The sequence below is a fragment of the Mesitornis unicolor genome, unplaced genomic scaffold (assembly GCF_000695765.1).
Source record: "Mesitornis unicolor isolate BGI_N332 unplaced genomic scaffold, ASM69576v1 scaffold7482, whole genome shotgun sequence".
NCBI lineage: Eukaryota > Metazoa > Chordata > Aves > Mesitornithiformes > Mesitornithidae > Mesitornis > Mesitornis unicolor.
The window spans coordinates 33,560-53,599 of NW_010168495.1; the positions used below are offsets into that span (position 1 = coordinate 33,560).

General features: G+C 39.9%; 1 protein-coding gene across 1 annotated transcript in view; it reads right to left on the reverse strand.

The window, feature by feature from the left end:
- The window catches only part of GATB (glutamyl-tRNA(Gln) amidotransferase, subunit B), a 42,815-nt gene extending 22,890 nt beyond the window's left edge, over window positions 1-19,925 (reverse strand). Inside the window, exons 1-4 of the mRNA XM_010179036.1 lie at window positions 19,858-19,925; window positions 17,848-17,998; window positions 4,253-4,366; window positions 961-1,159 (exon numbers count right to left, since the gene is read on the reverse strand). Of these exons, the coding sequence (XP_010177338.1) occupies window positions 961-1,159; window positions 4,253-4,366; window positions 17,848-17,998; window positions 19,858-19,925 (532 nt within the window). The remainder of the gene's footprint in view (window positions 1-960; window positions 1,160-4,252; window positions 4,367-17,847; window positions 17,999-19,857) is intronic.
- Between the last annotated feature and the right edge of the window lie 115 nt (window positions 19,926-20,040).

Sequence of the window (20,040 nt, forward strand, 5' to 3'; positions counted from 1 at the left end):
AACAATAGCTTTTGATCTTGGCATATTAGAGTGCAACTGGCTAAACACACGAGAGCACTTGGGATTTAAAAATAAACCCTCATGATTTAGTAACTGTCACTATGGGCCTAGCTGCAGATTGTTATAAAAACTTTTCCTACTTATTTTTGTAAAGGATCAGACAAAGTGCAGACAATCCCCCACCCTTCGATGACACGCAGCTCAGAAGGACACATGCCTCTTCTGCCTTTCTCTAGAACTCCCATTTAAAGCCAATCCAATTCCAGATTCAAATTTATTTATCTTGAACTAGTTTTGGAACAGACAGAACTGTAAGCAGATGTAGTCTAGTTTTTAACTTCAGGGTCCAGCTTTCAAAGAATATGAGCAGCCACAGCCCTTAACTTCAATGGACACTGGAGCTCTGAGTCCCAGTTAGGTCAGGCCATCTGGGTTGCTGCCCATGTGGTGTGCTAATCTAGTTTATTCCATTTCCAATTTCAAAGTTTAAAGAGAAAATCTACATTTTTTCAAAGCTAGTAATTAAAAGAAATGCCTGACTCATGCACTGACAAATTCCAACAGCTGCTACTTCTATAGACAAACTTGATTCATTAGGTCTGTGATATTTAATTTTTTTTTTTAACAACAACACATACGGTGGCAAGAGCTTAAATAGCTGAGTGGCTTTACGTGACCGGCACAGACAGTTTTGAGCAAACAGGAGTCAACAGATTTAGATTTCTAATTGGCTATTGCCAATTACCATCGATCAGCAGCAATGGGAAAGGACCATTGGCCATTAAAAAGTTCAAGTATGCTGTGCTTCAAGCGTAATGGTCATTTTGATGAGTTTTCACTTTTAAAGAGAGAGATATCAGGCTGTTTCTATTTTTCACCTGTTCCCTGTCACCCATTTAACTTTAAAGACTCATCTTATGCAGGAAGGAGGAGAAAAACAGGAAAATAATTCAAGCCTACCAGCCCTATTCAAGTCAACGAGAGTCTGGCTCCTTGTGTCATCATGGAGACTCTTTCCACTGTCTTGTTCCAACTGAATTTGTTTAATCCTCACCGTTTTGGTCACCATCTGGCTCATTTTGTTGTCTATGCAGAGGCTGTAAGACAGACTTCCATTCACCGCAATAGGAACTCTTTGCTGAGTGATTTGATAGCCAGCCTGTCAACAAAATTAGCTTTATATTTAAAGAAAACATTCACCTTTCAGAAAGCAGCAGCACGGCCAAGTGCAAATATTATAGACTAAGAACTAAACTGAAAATGCAACATCTTCCATAGTGACCTATATAAGAGGACAGAACACAGGCAGATGTAAATGCAGAAGTTATTTTGCTTAGCTGGAAAGTAACCAAGCTAGAAGATGTGGCTGGAATTCGCCATAACTGTGAGAAGCTGGAGGTCTGGCAAAAGTAAGAGCACACCTCAATATAGGCAAGCGTAAGACACTACACTAATGCAGAAATAATCAATAATCAACTGCACAACCACCTGTCAAGGATGACATAAATTTTGCTGGTATCGCCTTGGGGCAGGAAATGGACTAGAAGAGAGACTTCCATGCCTGTGGTTCCGTGATCATGTTAAATCTTGTCTGGAGCCAGACACGGTACCTCCATCCCCAGGCTGGGACTATCACTCATCCTCCTGTCGGGCTGAATAACCCTCTCTGCCTGTTCAGACATTTACTCATTAGAGGGGAGGAGAGGGAGAGAGGAAATGAAGAAAATGAGAAAACTCAATTTCATTAATGTAGCAATTTAAAAGGTAGACACTGCAACCCCACATAAGGCACACGTCTGGGACTCCACTCAGAGAGGAACCTGCTAGCCAGAAAAGGGGCTGCCAGCGACAAGGTATTGCAACAACTGCAATGACATAAAAATACAGAAGTGAATCAATTACTCTGTTGTGATAGGGTCTCCATCTCTTCCTCCTTCCTAGCCTGCTCATGCCCCCAGCAGTGAGAGTTAAAGAAAAAAGCACCTGCCAAATGTAAATGAACTGGGATGAACATTTGCATATTTTGCAGGGAGGATGAGCTTACTCTGATATGTAGAGATGGTGACAGTGCACTGGAATGGAGAACAATGGTCTGGCCCTGCGAACAGCTCAATTTATACGTGCAATGAAGTGCATGACCTTCTAGCCATAATCACTACAAGAAAAATAAAGTAACTGACTGCGTGCAGCTATGCTAATCACACAGCTCTTCCCATCTCCTAAAACTTCTCATTAAAATGATTTTTTTAAAGCCTGAAATAGTAAGTGACAATAAATAACTGGAATCCCATTTCCCATCCAAAGCCCCATTTTCAGGAGTAACAATAATCTCATTGTCAAACGACCCTAAGAGCTGGATTTATTTTATCTGTTCTGCACAGCTCATTAGCCTAAACTCTGCATCTTATTACAGGGTTCCCAACTAGACTGTTTCACTATGAAATGTGGGTTGGGCAGTTTACTGACAGTGCTTAAACTGCATAAGTCTGCCAGTAGAAGGCCAGAATTACACTTTTCAAGCTAATAAAAATGTGTCAGCATCTCCTTGACCAAATTTCCATGCTTATTTGACCAGAGGAACCTGTAACTCATGTCTGCAGACAACAGCAGCCCACTTGGTGCTGCACACACCTTCTTCCACCTCATGCCTCTAAACTCATAGATGTGGTTTCTTTCCCATGACAACATTCTTCCATGTAGCTTCTATGCAGCAGACTGATAGCAGCAGATATCACAAGAAGAAGAGGGATTGTTTTCAGTTTAACAGCAGAAGCCACCAAAAGTGGCTTGCAAACAAGTCTGCGATGTTTTTGGTGTTTCTTTATGATGTGCAAAGGAATTCTGAAAGTAATGTTTATTTCCTGCTATTCCACTTTTTCCTCCTTCAGGTCTGGAAACGGGCTTTAAGGTAGTTTTACAGGTAAAAAAAAGTATTGGCAATTCAGACTGGTAAGTTTGTGTTTCGCATTCCCAGTAGCTCACTACAGAGCACCCAACAAAAGGGCCTCTTAATGGCTTACAAATATTAGCAAAGTTATCCTCAGAAACCAAAGCAGTAACTACATCAAACTTCCCAGAAAAGCCACAAGTTCCCAATCCAGAAGAAAACAGAACAGAAATCTCTTCTGAGATCCAGGTCTCCAGTGGACACCTTTAATATAATCTTCTTTTTAAGGTGGGAAGCAATAGTATTTGAATATGTTTTATGTAACTTAAAAATATTTCCAATGCCTGAACAAAAGAGTGGAAGAGAAAGTATTTTGGTTAAGAATACAGCACCTCTACACATTAATCTGGGACCTGAGGGACCTCCCACACAGCTTCTCTGGATGTCCAGGACATCTCACGTAAAGAGAGGGTAAGTGAACATGTCTGATCTTTCTCAGATAAAATAGAAACAGATTTTTTTTTTCTTTTCAGACCTTCATGCCAAAATCAGAGGAAGTAAAATTAGTGCCCTCCCTTTGACAGGTTAGTGTTAGACTGAATATTCAGTACAAATAAGCTGTCAGAAAAAAAAAAAGTTTACAACTAGGAAGGTTTAATTTCATTAAAAATAGAAAAGAAAGGCTCAAACGCTGCTGAATCCTGCCGCAATGTCAGAATTCAGGTTCTTAAATGATTTCAATTTTTCTATACTCGTATCAAGTGTGGCAAAATGCATTTGACCTCCAGTGATACCTTCTACCAAATATGAATCCTACCAACAAATCACACTGCAGAGACTCAGTTTCTCAGGTGTGGGGTTTTTGTTGTTGCTGTTGTTGTTTTTAAATTTATTGGAACTACTGACTGAGAAACTTCTAAGGGAAATTAAATATTTTTAGGTCCCTAAGCACACACAAAAAAGACACTATTACATTTATACCACTGGAGCCTGTGTTTGTTATACATTCACTTTAAATGAAGTACTATTATCAGACTGCTTTTACCCTAACAGACAATTAGTACTAAACACCAGGAATGGAGAACTTCAGGGGCAAAGCAGCTCCAGCTCCAAATTCAATTACATTAAGCTACTGGAATCGTGCAGCTAAGCAAGGAGTCAGCAATCAGAGCAATCATATTCAATCAGTGAGCACCAGGGTACAGCCATCTATTCATCAGGGCACAGCACAGCATCCTGTTGGGACGAGCAGAACACCGACTGAAAACAGAAAAAGCATCTCTTCACTCATCCCCCGTTGCCATCCGTGCTCCAGCCTTGTCCTTTCCTACAGCCATAAAGGGACCAGCTATACTGCATACTTACAGGCAGATCTGCATAGAAATAGTGTTTTCTGTCAAACAAGGACTTCTTGTTTATGCTGCAGTTGAGTGCCAGGCCTGTCATCACTGCTGCTTCTACACATCTCCTGTTGAGAACCTAAAGAAACATGACACATGGTTTTGCTCAGATACTCAGTATGTAACAAATGTGTCTCCCACACACTGCCTTATATGGAGCATATATTCAATTCTGCTTGCCTTCAGCCACCATTAGATCTCTTTCCTTGTGTGGGTAGCTCTTCTTCATCATTAAAAGTCGTGGCTGCTGCAAACTGACAAAGCTTTAAGATGAAAAAACAAGCCATTCAGCCAGTTTGTCATGCCACATAAGGAGGTGTGCACTGTTCTGGCTTGCTGCTTCTGCAAACATTCCAGTACTTTTGAATCTTCAAGGGTGCAAGAGACAAATCATAGCAAATGATAATTGACTTGTAACCAGCTGACAATCCATACTGGGAACTGGAAACGCAGGGGATTTGCATTAGGCACTGCAGTGCCATTTCAGGAAAACACTTCAGAACACCTGTAACAACCACGAATTAATGAGTATCATCTATACATAGAGTTCAATGCTTTTCTTAATCAAGATGAAATTAAAGCACACTTAAATGCTTTGCTAAAACAGAACCAAAGAGACATCAACTGATCCCACGGCTACAAGTGTACGTGCATTTCCAGTACCCCAGCAGCCCATGGGATTAAGGTTCCTGCAGAATGTCAAGTGATCTGAAGATCCAGCAAGGCCTTCGTGAAGAAATAAAGGAGTTAAATGCGGTTTCTCACCATTGACCCATCACTCTCAGTGCTGCACCCCTCCATCTCCTCAGCAGGGTCAGGATCAGGAGAACAAAGACAACTCCACTTCAAAAAGTACTAACAAACAATGTTTAAAAGTTACTTTGTTTTTCAGATGTGGTCTCATTAATTTAGCAGTTGGTTTAACTATCATCAAATGGATAAAACTGGAAAGTAAAAAAGAGTGAATTTGTCTTGGTACAACCCTGACATGCTCACACTCAGTATTTTGAACCAGGAACAAAACTTGATCCATCTTATTCTGCACTGTACAGCTGCCAAGAAGGCAATTTCCAGCAAGACCATTAGAGGGGCACATTACGTAAAAGAATCTACATGACTTCATCTGCACTGACCAGAACATAAAAGGCTTAAATAATGTTTTCTTCAATGCTTCTGACAGTATTTACTTTTTCTATTCTCCAGCCTGATTTCTGAAAACAGATTAAGCAGCTGCACATTTCCCATCGCCCCATGTCTTCAGCTGGAAAAGGGATCTCTTTGTTTTATTCGTCTAATATTTCAAAAATCAAAATAATAGGAGAAAATACGAGAAACTCTTCATGTAACACAAACTTTAAAATGCTTATACAGACAAGAAATTAAATGTTTAAGACATCTAATGGAGGAACTTTCAGATCTTTAGTGTAGCTATATATGGCTTAACTAGAACACATCATCTGTTCAGGGATATTTTATTTATTAAAAATTTTAAAAGATACATAAAGTAAACTTTAAATGAGAAAAAAGGAACAATTTCCTTTTGAAATATTGATCCACATCAAAAGGAACACAATTAGTTCTGACTGTAATCTAAATATCTACAAAATACTAATTTACTTTAGTATCATAGCTGCAGATCATTACAGAGTAGATGCTCCTGTTTTCAACAACTAAATGCTTCCAGACAGCACAGATACTTTTCTTACTGCTTAAGGAAGCTTGTGACAGTGCTAGTCAAATTGTTCAATGATTAAAATATCATAATATTTCTAAATACAGAAGCAAAATTTCCTCGTACTAAAGCGTTATGGCATGATCCTGTTCAGCTTCAGAAACTAGGGAGGACCATGCCAGTCACCAGAAGCCACAGAGGCTCCTTAAGGACTGGGTAGACACCACCACTACTTACAGCAGTGAGAAGCCTTTGCACTACTGTTTATGAACCATTTTTGGAGGTTTTGGGGAAAAGCTGGCATAAAAATGCGAAGTATTGATTATTTTCTACGTAGTATTACTAAGCATTCAGATGACTGTAATGCCAATGTGTCCCCCGGGTACTGAGTCACACCAGCCAATTCACTGTACATGCATCATTACTCATCCACCAGTACCACTTCCTGCGCTGCTGCTTTAATGATTTCTGTGGTGATAAAAGGCACTGCAAAACCGATTTCTCCCACTATGGCACACTGAGACGTCTACCATGCCAACCTGCTTCCTCTGCCCTGTTTGACTCTAAAGAAACCTCAGATGACCCTCCACTTCCTCAAAAATCAAAACCTACCTGTTTAAGAGTGCTCCATTTCTGAAGTAACTACTACTACTCATTCCAGTGATCAAGGCTGTGCACATAAAGCAGAATTGTTTAAGCAAACCAATACTGTTCCTTCAAACAAGCCTAGCTTTTCAAATAATCTTCAGTGATAAACATCAATTCAGTATGTGAAACTTCCCATACTAATGACCTACAATAAGTCCCCCAAGCTTGTTTACGATGCAGGAAGCTGTTATTAAGCTGACAGCTTTGACTAGCACCAAAGATTTAAATTACTGGCTTGAACTGACAAGCTGCCAGTCTGGTATGTTAGCAAAGTGCTGGCCTTGAAAGAAAGCTGTGTAGTTCCTGCAACAGCTCTGGACAAAACACAAGAACCTAAAAAGCTTTCTTAAATATTTCTGGTCTCCTTAAATGGAAGCATCTCTCCTAGGTATTTAAAGAAAATCCTAGAGAGCGATGACAAGAGGAAATGTAAACTGTTTGTATTGGAAACTCATGAAAAACACGAACAACGGGCATGGCAGCACCAGCACCAGCACCATTCCCCTTGTAGCTCCACTCTCCTGCTACAGCACCATGGAAACTGTGTGCTACGGACTGAAAGGACAATCCAGCCAAGAGCTCCCTTTTGCTGATACTCCTCTGCTCCTCACATCTACTTCACAAGTGGAAAGACTCCTTTTAAACATTTATCATTTCTATTTGCAAGGTCAGCTTAGTCAAGACCTTGGGTTTAACTACAAGACTACTGAACAGCTATACAGAACTATGCACAATATATTCAATGGCATAAATTCCCACCAAAAGCAATTTTTTAACAGCTTTTTCTTTAACAGCAGGTTTGCTCCTTATATTAATACCTTAAAAAAAGCACGCCCTCTTTTAGGTGAGGACACATGTTTCTATACTTAGTAAATGATTATTTCTACGTTTTAGATCATAGGTATGCAGCTTCTTGTTCTGCTAATGAGTATGACATAGGGTAATTGGGGAAGAGAGGAAAAAATGAAGAAACATCTCGCTCGCTCTCCTGGAAAAAGTTTATTTTTGCTACCTTTTGTCTTTAAAAAAGTAACCTTTGCCAAGACAGTGGCACCCAGGAAGTCTTAAGTTACGGAACAAAGTATTCCTTGTACTAAAAACAGCAAAATCAAAATAATTCCCCAGAAATTTTAAATGGTTTTGATTCTAGGTCACACATTTCAATAAAGTATATTTCATATTAATTTGCTATCTTAAGACCTTCATTCCTACTTCCAATCATGAAGAAATCAGCATTAATCAGATGAATTATAGGGCTGTTTATCTAAGAAATATTTAATTTTAGCTCCTTTTCATTCAAAATAACAGCTGGAAGAAGGAACTAGTGCAATGTACTTAGCCAGCTCTCTGTAGACCAGGCAGTAATCTTTAGAAACCTTAACAGATATATCTAATCATATTTCCCAGTACTCCCATTTCACATCACTCTAATTTTTATTTGCTTCCACTAATGGATATATTCAGTCTTACTATTCTCGCTGCGTTAGAAGTACCAACTGGCTCCAATATACAGTTCTTTGAAGTGCAATCGTAAGCTAAACTTTAAAATAAACTACTCTTATGTCTACTTAGTCCAAATGTAATTGTGACTGTTCTGTCTGACACTGCAGATGTGCACTTCAATGCAGCATTTTTCCTTGGCATCCTCCCACACAACTCCGAAGGGTGTAACTGCCTTGTAACTACGCATGTACAGAATGTACGTCACAATAAATGAAGAGCTGGCCATTTCCCAAATGACACATTTATTACAGTACGTGTACAATCACAGAATCACAGAACATTAGGAGTTGAAAGGGACCTCAAAAGCTCATCCAGTCCAATCCCCTGACAGAGCAGGATCACCAGACCAGGTCACACAGGAACGCGTCCAGGTGGGTTTGAATGTCTGCAGAGAAGGAGACTCCACAACCTCTCTGGGCAGCCTGTTCAGTGCTCTGGCACCCTTACAGTAAAGTTTTTCCTCATGTTCAGGTTGAACCTTCTATGCTCCAGCTTGCTCCCATTGCCCCTTGTCCTGTCATTGGCTGTCACTGAGAAGAGCCTGGCTCCATCCTCCTGACACTCGCCCTTTACAAATTGATAAACATGAATGAGGTCACCCCTCAGTCTCCTCTTCTCCAAGCTAAAGAGACCCAGCTCCCTTAGCCGCCCATCCCTCTAAGCATACAGTAAAAATTTAAAAGCCAAGCCAACCAGAGTCTTGTCATTTGTTTGGTCTGCAAAGAGCCCATACGTTCCAAAAACCAAGGTGTCTAATTGCAGGGGAAATTTAAAAAGAAGGCCAGCTTCAGTTTAAGGTCTTCTGCGTTTCAGTCCAGCGTCTACTTCACAGCGTATTTTCTGCCCTAATGTGAGCATTATGTTCTTATCCCTAAGGAAAAGGGAAACAGAGTAGGAGAGGAAGCACCAGACATCTTAAATTAAGATCTTAGATTAATAGAATGAGATTGCAGCTTAAAAAAAGATAAATAAAAATGGCAACTGAGAAACTGAAGCAGCAAAGGAAGATGGGGGGAGGCACTTAATATTTCTTAATATATTTTGTAACTTTCTAGTGCTGACTAGAAAAGTTCAGCAGCAGTAGAGAGAAATGCTGACCCCTGGGAGTAAGAAAAATGGGAAGGTATCACCAGATACAGAACTATTTAAATACTGATTGACTTCTGGGATTCTTAGACCTGTGAGATACAGGTCACTAACAAAAAAAAACACAGGAGGAAAAATCCATTCAGACCACTGTGAGGGCAAAGTGTTCAATGGTTTCAATGGAATAAATCTATTTTCTGGGTGACAGGGAAACAGTCAATTCTGTGCCACTGCCCTAACCAGTGATCTTCGTGTCTCAAATCCCATCATCAGTGGCTAAAGCAAAAATAAACTTCTACCATGCAGAACTGGTTGCATGCAGGAGAAACCACAGGGAAGACAGAACAACGCAATGGCAATACCATGGTTGATTATACCCATAATGAAACACTGTGTTTCCATGGTGCTCCCATAGAGAAGTCCAGCACCTCTCTAACATCCATGCTCTCCCTGCTGATAGCAGAGTCTTCTGCGTCTGACACGTGGCTTTTTCTTAGCCTGTCATAAGGATGCTCTCTCACTCACGCCAGTTGAAATTTAAACCATTGCTAGTGCTATCTGATACAGGTGAAGTGGAGTACAGGAAGATCCAGTGAAAATACTACTTCTGGAGGTAGGGGACTGAGCAATAGCTAAAACCTAAGTTATAGAACGTGATCGAATCCAAAGTCTACTGGAGCTCTGAGGTGGACCTTTTGAGACCTTTTTTCCTACACTGAGCTCCACAAAAAAGGGCTAAAAAAGGATTTTAAATATTAATGACTTCTCCCTTCTTATACAAAACCTAGGCTGTTTAACCTGTTAAATGGAGAAAATTCAGAGTAGTTGCAACAGAACAGAGTTTATAAACCAGCCCCTGCCCTGTTTAATCTTGCAGACGGTCTTGTGCCTGTAGGCTTGGTAAGGGTCAGCTCTGGGGTTTTCTGAGTTGTAACCCTTGATATTCTAACCTTTGATACTCATTGACTGTAATTTTCTATCATTTCTAAGTCTTGGCTATCTGCCCTCTGCTCCTTCTTGCAATCTGTGTGTCTGAGAGCCCACTGTTCTGGAACAGCAGAACCAACGAAGACTAATTTCCTGTAAATAATTGCCCTAGTTTGTCTTACCTAAGCAGTGACTTCAACTCTCACTCCTCCATGATTCTCTCATCTTCTCCCAATTTCATCAAACACAGCAAATTTGAGTATAAAGTGTCACGAGTACATGAACAGCAGCAGCCCACATAAAGCTGAGATCAATGGGAAGAAGAGACTCAATTGCTAATTTCCTCTTCATATGCTTGCTAATATATTCACAAAAAACTCTACAAACCTCGAATTTTCTGAGGCAAATTTGGCTGAACTTGGCAGTGAAACTGCAAAACCAGTGTTTCTGTATAGAAAACAATGGTTGCAATGGCAAAATCTGTACATGTAGCCAACAAACACCAGTTGCAGAATCCTCTCAAAATACATATAATAATAATTCTCTCAAAATCAAACACATTGTCATAATACATTTAAGGTGGCAAGGTAGCTGATAATCAGAGAGAACACAAAGAAAGAAATTAATTTTATTCCAGGAACAAATTACAGCCTACGTACACCAAGATAAGTTCCAAACAAAATACATAAACCTGACAGTTATGTGATACTACACAGGAGACAGCTTACCATGAAGAGAACAAAGACCCAGCCTACAATTCTCTGTCACTACTGTTGGACAGTGTTCCCTAAACACCTTTCAATGAAAAAACTCTTCAAAGAAAAAGTTGTTAAGAATGATGAAGCAAGATGTCAGTTTTGCAAAGCTAAAATGCTCGGAAATTGGTAGAACCACGACTGTTACAGAAACTTTTGCTTAACAGAGCGCTGCTTTCATATACATACATATATTATACACTACCTTGGATTTCCTCAAAGGGAGCCACCTGGAACCAGACTGTTTGCATACTGAGAGAAAATCAAATCAAACACTTAAGGATGCCAGAGCACATACAGTGACTGATAACATAAGTAATAGCAATTTGTCCCAAAAAATCCACTCACAGTTCAAACTTAAAATAAAGAAACTCCCAGTCCACTAAGAAAAGCTACTGCAAAAAAACCTGATGTGTGTTTCAGCAGTAATTTCAGGCTGAATCCAGAAAGAGGGGGTACCAATCTGTCTAGCTGTCATCTAATGGTTGTGCTCTCCAAAAGTGTCAAAGATGGCACAGGAACTGCAGCGACAGAACTGTGTGAAAGAAAGGAAACACGATACTGCAAACTCCTGCTCCCCACTAAGAAGCAGAAAAATATCTGTATAAAGCAAAAGGTAAAGCAATAAAAAAAACCAACACAAAAGGAGATAAAAGAAAATACATAGATAACATCACTGATGCATTGAAGGATCTACTGAAGTAGGTGATAACAAGATGTTTTATCAACTCAACGCAGTTCTAACTGGCAAGTTTACATCAGCCAGAGGGACCTGTTAAGGATGAACAGGAAAGCCAAGGAGAACAAAAACAGAGAGCTCAATAGTTACTGAGGTGCTAAGGAGACAAAGCCCTACAGGAATTGTTAGCCTTGACAAAAAGATTAAAACACCCAGAATGAGTGTCAAAACTTCTCACAAATAAATGAGGTATAGCAAAAAGCAAGAGAAAACCTTACAGGGGACTCCTTCAAAGCTTGAGAGGAGAGCAACAAATGTCACCAAATACTTCAAAGCACAAAAGAAGAGGCGTATCCAGAAAAATGACATTTATAGTTAAGTCTGAAATAAAGTTGAGCTAAGCGACTGCAGTAACTGAGGAGGTAATAACACTCCCCAGACCCCAGTGAAGGAGACTGGATCCACTGGTGACCCTGGGGCTGTGAATGATCCCATGAAAGGGAAAGAAACAGAAAGAGGAACCACCCACACCATAACCCAGCCCTGAAAGCTGCCTGGAGCAGGTCTCCTTTATTTTTCAAAGACTTCTGACCAGTACCACAGCAGCGAACTGATTAATAGCTTGAAATTATGTAGGCAGGCTTTAATTCATCGTGCACTCAGAAATTTAAGGGTCTATGAACTGCAAAGGCATTCTCAGGAAGCAATGGCTTGAAAGACTGTTTCACTCTCCTAGTTTTTCTGTAAATCGTGGGATTTTCTTCTTAGAGGCTTACTAGGACTGCAAGTCCAGCAAGCTGGGACTGTGTAAGCAAGAAAAGACTGTTAACCACTGATGATACTATGCATGTCGCAAACCCAAATATAATCAGGAAAAAAAGGACAGCAACAGAAAGGGTATCATCAGTTTCTAAGAGAATATTCCCTTTTCTCCCCTACATACAATTATTACAGCTTTACTGAAAGAAGTAACAAGCAGCTAAAGCACACCTAGTCATAAGTAAATGGTTTAAAACGAGCACGAACTCACCTTTTCCTTCAGGCACTGCCACTGATTTATTTTTAGAGGAGAGCTCATGGATACAACAACTTAGGCATCATATGGTTTCAAAGAAAAGCAGAAAATTTGTATAATGAAAGCCAAACCAACATGCATGCAAAGATCAGAAGATTACCCAGTTCCCCAAGAAAGGTGCGTGCAATTAAAAATGTAGTTATCAAAGGTCAAGCTAAGAAGCAGGTTTTTTTCAAAGTAGTACAAGAAGGGAGTAAATTCACATCCATGCCAGAGGAATGTCAAAACAGAAGTGAAATCACAAGTTGGTAAAGCAGCTGTTGCAATCACCGGATTTAACAGGCACAGGATATAAAAAAAAAATCTAGTTTCATCTAGTTATCTAGTAAAGTATAAATTCTGGTCTCAAATGCTGTTTCTGTTCCAAAATGCATAGCTGACAGACAGTTCCACCAAAATCTCACACTAACTTCTTGATGCTCTTGAAAGCAAATGCATCAGGTAAATTCTGTGTGTTAATAACATCTAAAATTCATCGTAAAGTCTGATAACCTATCACCCAAGACACCTGGGTATCTGTCACTGCCACGGATTAATGTGGTGTCAATACAGGAAGGGGAACTATAGCATCCTCTATGTCCCCAAACTGGGTATTACCCCCGGCACATCCCTGGGCAGCCATCTCAACTGCACAGCACTGCAGAGTGGGGAAGACAAGAGGGTCACACACATGCTCTCTGCTACTGCGCAGTGTGGCAGTGACATTCCCCAGCTTTGGAGATGCCAGAGTTTGGAGTTTAGGTTGCTAGCAGTGCAATACCTGAAGGAACAAGGGCTAAGAGCTGTTTAGCCCTGTTCTTGTCCATGAAAAGGCATATCAAGTTGCCCGATTGTCATTATACTGGTGAGAGAAGATACAGTAGGACCAAAATGCTTCCTTCTACACTATTTATAGAGGGAAAACTGAAGAGGTTTTAAAGAAGGGGATGTGAAAATCTCAGTACAGGACAGCAGCAATGAGTGAGTTGTCAAGCCCTCAAGGATGTCCAGTGGAATGGGAAAAAATTATATAAAAAATTATATATATTATATAAAATGTAAAATCATACATCTCCCATTATATTCTACAGCAGTGTTCAACACATCACACTGTTTCTTCTGAGGTCAGAAGGTATTTTAACTTTTCTTCCTAAGAAACAGTGCTTGATCATTACCAAGTCTTTCTGAAAACTATCTTAAAAAATGCTGTTTACACTGGGAAGAGAATTAAATTCAAATGCATGAGACGGTGTCAAAAATTTCAAAATACTTAAGACCATAGGGCTAACATTCATTCAAATCTTATTAATTTAAACCTTGCTTATGTAAATCCTAGATTATTTCTTCGTACACTTGCCTACACAGAAATAGGATCAAGCTTTCACTTTAGTCATGCAGGAGACAAATGCAAAATGTGCATCTTTTGGTGTGATTAGGAACAAAGACTAAGCACAGAGCTAAAGGTTTCAGCCTTTAGCTACCAGATCTACCATCTTATCTCTGTGACTGAGCTATAATTAACCTTTAGCCAGCCACCTCAGTCGTGAGAACAGATAATCATGGATTCTCTTTCTGTGAGCCCAGTCTTATGTTTATAAACCTTTATAAAGATTCTCAGAATTTTCAAAGAGGATAAATCAGACTGGGAGCGCAGCCACCTGTATGGATCCTCAGCAGAATTTCAGATCAATCTGCAGGTATGATGCATTTTATGCCACCACGTGTACCGTAATACTTCCTTATAAAAAGGTCCTCTGAAGACACCAAGCTGAGATCATGGTCAAGTCCATTCACCAGGTGTGGCAGATGCACCCACCCTACTAAAGACCTGAGAAAGACCCAACAAAGACAGTGCTAAAGTTTCTGGCCCTGGTGGCGCCAGGACTGCCTCCCCCCTCACAGCTCCTGTCTGGTCCGCACAGTGGGGGTCAAAGGCAGGAAAGTTGGGGTCCTCAGCCAACAGGGGGATGACACGACCACGTATTGACCACAAATCAGATTCGACCAGGGTATAAATGGGGCCCTGTCGGAGGACTCATTTGAGTTAGTCCTCCTCGGAGCAGCGGGTCTGCAGTGGAAGACTCTCCCCTTGAGTTGGGACGCCACTTAAGGTAACTTCTTGAGATTAAAACCCCCCCTTTTCGGTGAGTGAGTGAGTGCACATTTTGGATCGTTTGGCCTAAAACTTAAGAATTCTTAACTCAGCTGTGTCTGGTAATATTCCCAACCAGCACATCGAACCTGTATTTGTTGAATGTCAGTGGAATGTTGTTTTGGTGAATGAAGTTTTGTCTGCTTCATTTCAGTTGCAGATTAAAGCTTGTTTGAGTTCATTATTTGCGTGCATGTAGCCATTTTGGTGCGATTCCGTGACACCAGGTGAAAAGATCAGGTCTTTACACATTTCATTGCACGAAATGCAATGCATGTAGTTGTATGTAGTCCCAAAGAAAGGAGAGCCTTACAGTAAATGAAGTAAAATGCTATCTGGTCTAGTGGTGAGGGGCTTCTTCACCACAGGGCACAAAAAGTTTGCACAGTAGCATGGAACGCAGTATCCAGTCTCACTGTTTCTAAATATCCTTTTTTAATCAAAGCTTTGTAGCATCAATTTTTCTGTCTCGTGCCAAACAGGAGTGCACCTGCATAGCTGTTCTTGGCTGTAGCTGTCTCTCAGAGGCACGTTATGAGCACAGCATAGTGAAATGGCCATGATGCTAATGCTGTCATGGTCCTCCTAACGCCTCCTTGCAGCTGAAGCATAAAATAAGCTGTATTACAGTACAGAAAGGAAATATAAAGAGGAAAGATGGAGGAGGGCTAAATACATTCTTCCAGTTTCCCTTCTCAGCAAAGGCTCACGCCCACACTCATTAGTGACCCAGAAATATACAGCGAGCAGAAAAGCTCCCTTTAGCACCATTCCTTCTGGTCCCATTGTGGAGCAGCAAATACTTGCATGGTTTTCTATCACAGCCATCTCATGGTAGCACAGTAAATTTAAATCCGTATGACACTGAAAACTGTCCCTATAGCTCTCAGTTTATAACAGCAGTTATTCTCTGCTACAGACAGCACAATTACTGTATTAAAACTTTGCTCCTATTTTTTCATTTCTCAACAAAACAAAGTCAAAAGGAAAGGCCAAATATTTACCTTCTAAAGAGACTTATTAGGCAATAATCTTAATATTTGTTAATTTTTTTTTTAATTTGGTTTGGTCTTTTACAACTACCTGGAGTTGCTCAAAAACTACCTTCCACCTTACAAAATCCACCAAAATCCAATTAGACTCTTGTCATGTACAAATACATACAGTTATTACAAGAAAATAAGCCCAACTGCTTGATGCCAGAACAAACATTGGTCTCTAACATTCATTCCTGTGCAGCAAGTACAACAGGAAAATAAAGCTCTGACTACTGACTGGATTTTGTATCGCATTCTAACACGCAAGAACAGGTTTTCTGTAACGCTCACTTTCGACTATTTTCACAAGTACTACAGCAAGGAAAACCTTTCTTCTCTTTGTATAGGTAAAAGCAGCTGGTAGAAGCTAACACAGTACCACTACTTTTAAATTAACCTAACCATCCTGCTTTTGGCTTCTCAGGTGCAGTTCTGTTCTCTGCCAAAGCCCACATGTACTGGGGTTTTCTCACAAATGTCATACCAAGCCTCATTTGTAAAGCACTTTAACAGAGGAAAAAGCCAACATCCTCCCCCACCATTAAATAGTAACATATATAACAATGAAACTTTTCATAAATACTTATTTTTGTTCATTCAGGAACAGTTTTGCTACTTTACTGAAAAAAAGCGTTAGACAATATATGCAGATTTCTGTGCGTTAACAGAATGTTAAGTAAGCCTAAAACCAAAATATTGAACCCTTATAAATTTTGTGACTATTAAGTCCTTAACCTAGTCCTGCCATCAAATGAAAAGAACTAATTTTCCATGTTTAAGTATAACTAGATTCTTCTAAAACCAAATGACTGTATAAGATTCCCATTCTCTCTGGAAAGTTTTCCACATTTCCATATAGTTAGATCTGAAACTCAGCCCTGACTTGCCACTGAGACCAGAGTGAAGCTCAAATTTTATCAGCATCTAAACTTCCTTAGGTTTCAACACCTTTGCAAATACAGAATGAATATATCAACTCATTTCACTTTTTAGGGATCACACGGCATATATCAAGACCCTAGAAATCCAGCCGTTAAGTTCTCAATTTCAGAATATTATTTAAGAATGTATTATGGTGATGAAAAGCTTCCAATAGATTACAAAAAATATCTGCAACTGAAATTCAAACCTCTACTCTAATAAATATACTTAATGAAACACCTTTGCATTAAATACTTTGACCCCATTTCAGTCTTTGCAATGGCAGGGGGGTTGGACTGGATGATCTTTCAAGGTCCCTTCCAACTCCTGAGATTCTGTGATTCTGTGATTCTGAGGCAAAGCTAAGTCTATTCAATATTTATTTTCACTGTATTGAAAGCTTATGTTATACTTTTGTAACTATTATTTTTATATTAAACTTGTTAGATTGCCAGAGAATTCTACAGCAATACTGTCATAGCCATCACAAAGTTATGACTTCAAAAAGTTACTATGTTGTTACTAATAAATCTCATGGCTAATTGCTAGCTACCTGTTCTGGTATTAGCCCACACCACCTCATACAGACTACCTTTTTTAAAAAGAATAAAGAATTGCTTTGCTCTGGAAATAGGAATGGTTGACGTTTTCCTAAATCAAAGACTTTCTACTTAGGAAGCAAAGCACCTCCATAGTGAGGCATTCCAAGTGGCAAATGACAGCTACGTAAACAAACATATGGCAAAGTAATATCAAATGGCCACTCAGAAATCTAAGATGCTCTTCTCTCACAAGATTTCAAGTATCTCTCATATTTAAGGAATTTCCTGTGTGGCACACTAACCAAATACACCTCAGAGAAATATTGTGATTCATTCAATATGCTGAAGAGACACTCATTTCTTTTTTCTTTGCAGAGGATATGAAGTATCTGTGGCGATAACTAGGGAGTGATTACACTGAAAAGAAACAGTACTAAGCATCTCATGTTATCAAACAACCAGAAAACAGAAAAATATGTAAAAGTAGTTCTACAGTTAAATCTTGGGAAGAACAAAATATTAGAAACATACTCAAAGTTGTCTGACATGAATCTTGATATAAATTAAGTGGAAGCATAACTTACTGGTAGAGTTCCTGGTAAAGAAGCATCAAAGAAAGATACCAAAGAGTTAGGAGGTGCTGAAAACTGGACTTGGGAACCAGAGAACAGTTTTGAGTTGGAACTGATCTGTGCATGAATTTCCAGGCCCACAACTGGTACCCATGGGGCAAGACTGAAAAGGAAAGAGAAGGGAAATATAATTTACACACAGATGACATTAAACCTCATAAACATATAAAATAAAAGAGTTAAGACCTTTTCATTTATTCTTTTAACAAAAATGATATTGTAATTCTATAAAAATTGTAAATACATCTGCAGTGTAATGGCGAAAGTTGGGCTGCAACACTGGAGAACTGAGACTAATTGACAATATATATGGAAGAGACTGTATGACAAAGTGCCTTCATCATTACATACAGAAAACAATGCTGCAAAAAACAAATGTAATGGTCTGAAAGTTTTACCTTCTTCTTACATGAGAAATCTTAGATAAATTAATGAGGCAAGCTTGCACGCTGGATGAACTCTAATTTGGTACCTTGCGAAAATCACAGAATCATCATAAATATCAATTACTTCTCAGGTGGTCTGATAAATCTCCAACAGACAGGTGGCACAATAAATTATGTATTCTTTGTCAGCTAGGCACTTGCATGCTGGGAAAGGTGGCTCTCCAAAGCTGTGTTAGTAGGATATTAGCATAAACATTAGTAATCTCGTAATAGAGAAATCATCATTTCAACTACAGCGCTACCGCTTTCTGAAGAGACTCCACAGAATAAAGCTTCTCCACATCATCTAAGAAGTAATTGCAATTCTCACATCCATAACCTTTATTATGGACAAGAGAAAAAGGTCACCTTTACAGTACGAATTGCTTGACAGTTTCTGTAAGTAATTATCTGGCCTTGTAGAAATGAAGTGGCACAAATAATATTTCAGTGATTAAATCACATTTCTATGGCAGAATACTGCAGCAGTATAAGTACCCAGACAGCAATAGGAGATAAGTGAGCTATGGAAAAACATCAAACAGATTCATCAAGTACAGTGCTCCTTCCAAAGGTGAACATAATACATTACCAAGATGGCTCTGTCTGCTCTCCAACAGCTGAGGACATCCCTACAAACACCAAACTAGTGATGCAGATGCCACTTACATCGCTACTTTGGGAATATTATCATAAAGGACTAAAGTTCAGATGTTGGAAGGAGCTAATAAATTTTCCTTTACTGAAACACATTATTATCAATAAAAGTAATATCAACTTTTCACAAAAATACCTCAAGGCTTAGAAAAAAATAGTGTTGGGTTCTTAGTTTTGTTTGTTTTTATTTTGAGGCCAAATTGTTTCAATGTTTCCTGCATTCTTCAGGAATGCGTGCCTGTCACATCACAGCATTAAAAATTACATCAGGCCTCACTTAATCTGCGTGCTGGCATACACTCAGATTAAAAAAAAATACGTGCATCAGTCAGTCCTACTAACAACCCTTGATTAAAACCCCACGTTCGGTCAAGGTTTATGTTTATTGGTGTATCTAAAGAATGAGCAGCACACTTCTGCCAGCGTCTGCATAACTTCACTTAGGTGATCAGTTGTGCAGAGAGAAACCTGAATCCCACCAGAGAACACAAAAGCTCGGACAGGCCGTAAATTTCAGCTGCAGCAAAAAAAAAATGCTCCGTTGCAGGCACACTGTCAAAGTTTCACATTTCCCCACTGGAACTGAAAGCTGCCTTTGGACCAGAGCAACCCTTCGAAAAAGACTTTGGAAAGCTGGTGCGGCCCTTGCTGTTTGTACTCCCAACACGTGAACGGTAACACTTTCTCATCTGCTTGCACTCTGGAGGAATCTTAGCACAGCCAAACGTGCCCTACAGCGAAGACAAATACCGTTTTGTGGTATTTTGGGGTGTGTGTGAGATAAACGCGTGCTGAGAAGGCGCTGGCAGCCAGCAGCCAACTCTGGATGCCTCACACCGCTCAGAAGATGCTTACTTAAAGCCGGCCCGGCCGCTACCACCTTGCGATCTGCTTGTGACACAGTAACTGTACCCCCAGGACCCCACACGCCGCCGCCCCCGCAGACATCGCTCCCGTGTTCAAGCCCAGCAACCCGGAACAGGGCCCGGCCCCCACCCTGAGGCTACGCCCTGAGGGCGGGATAGTCCAGCAGAGAACCACCTCCACCGGCCCCTCTCGCCAC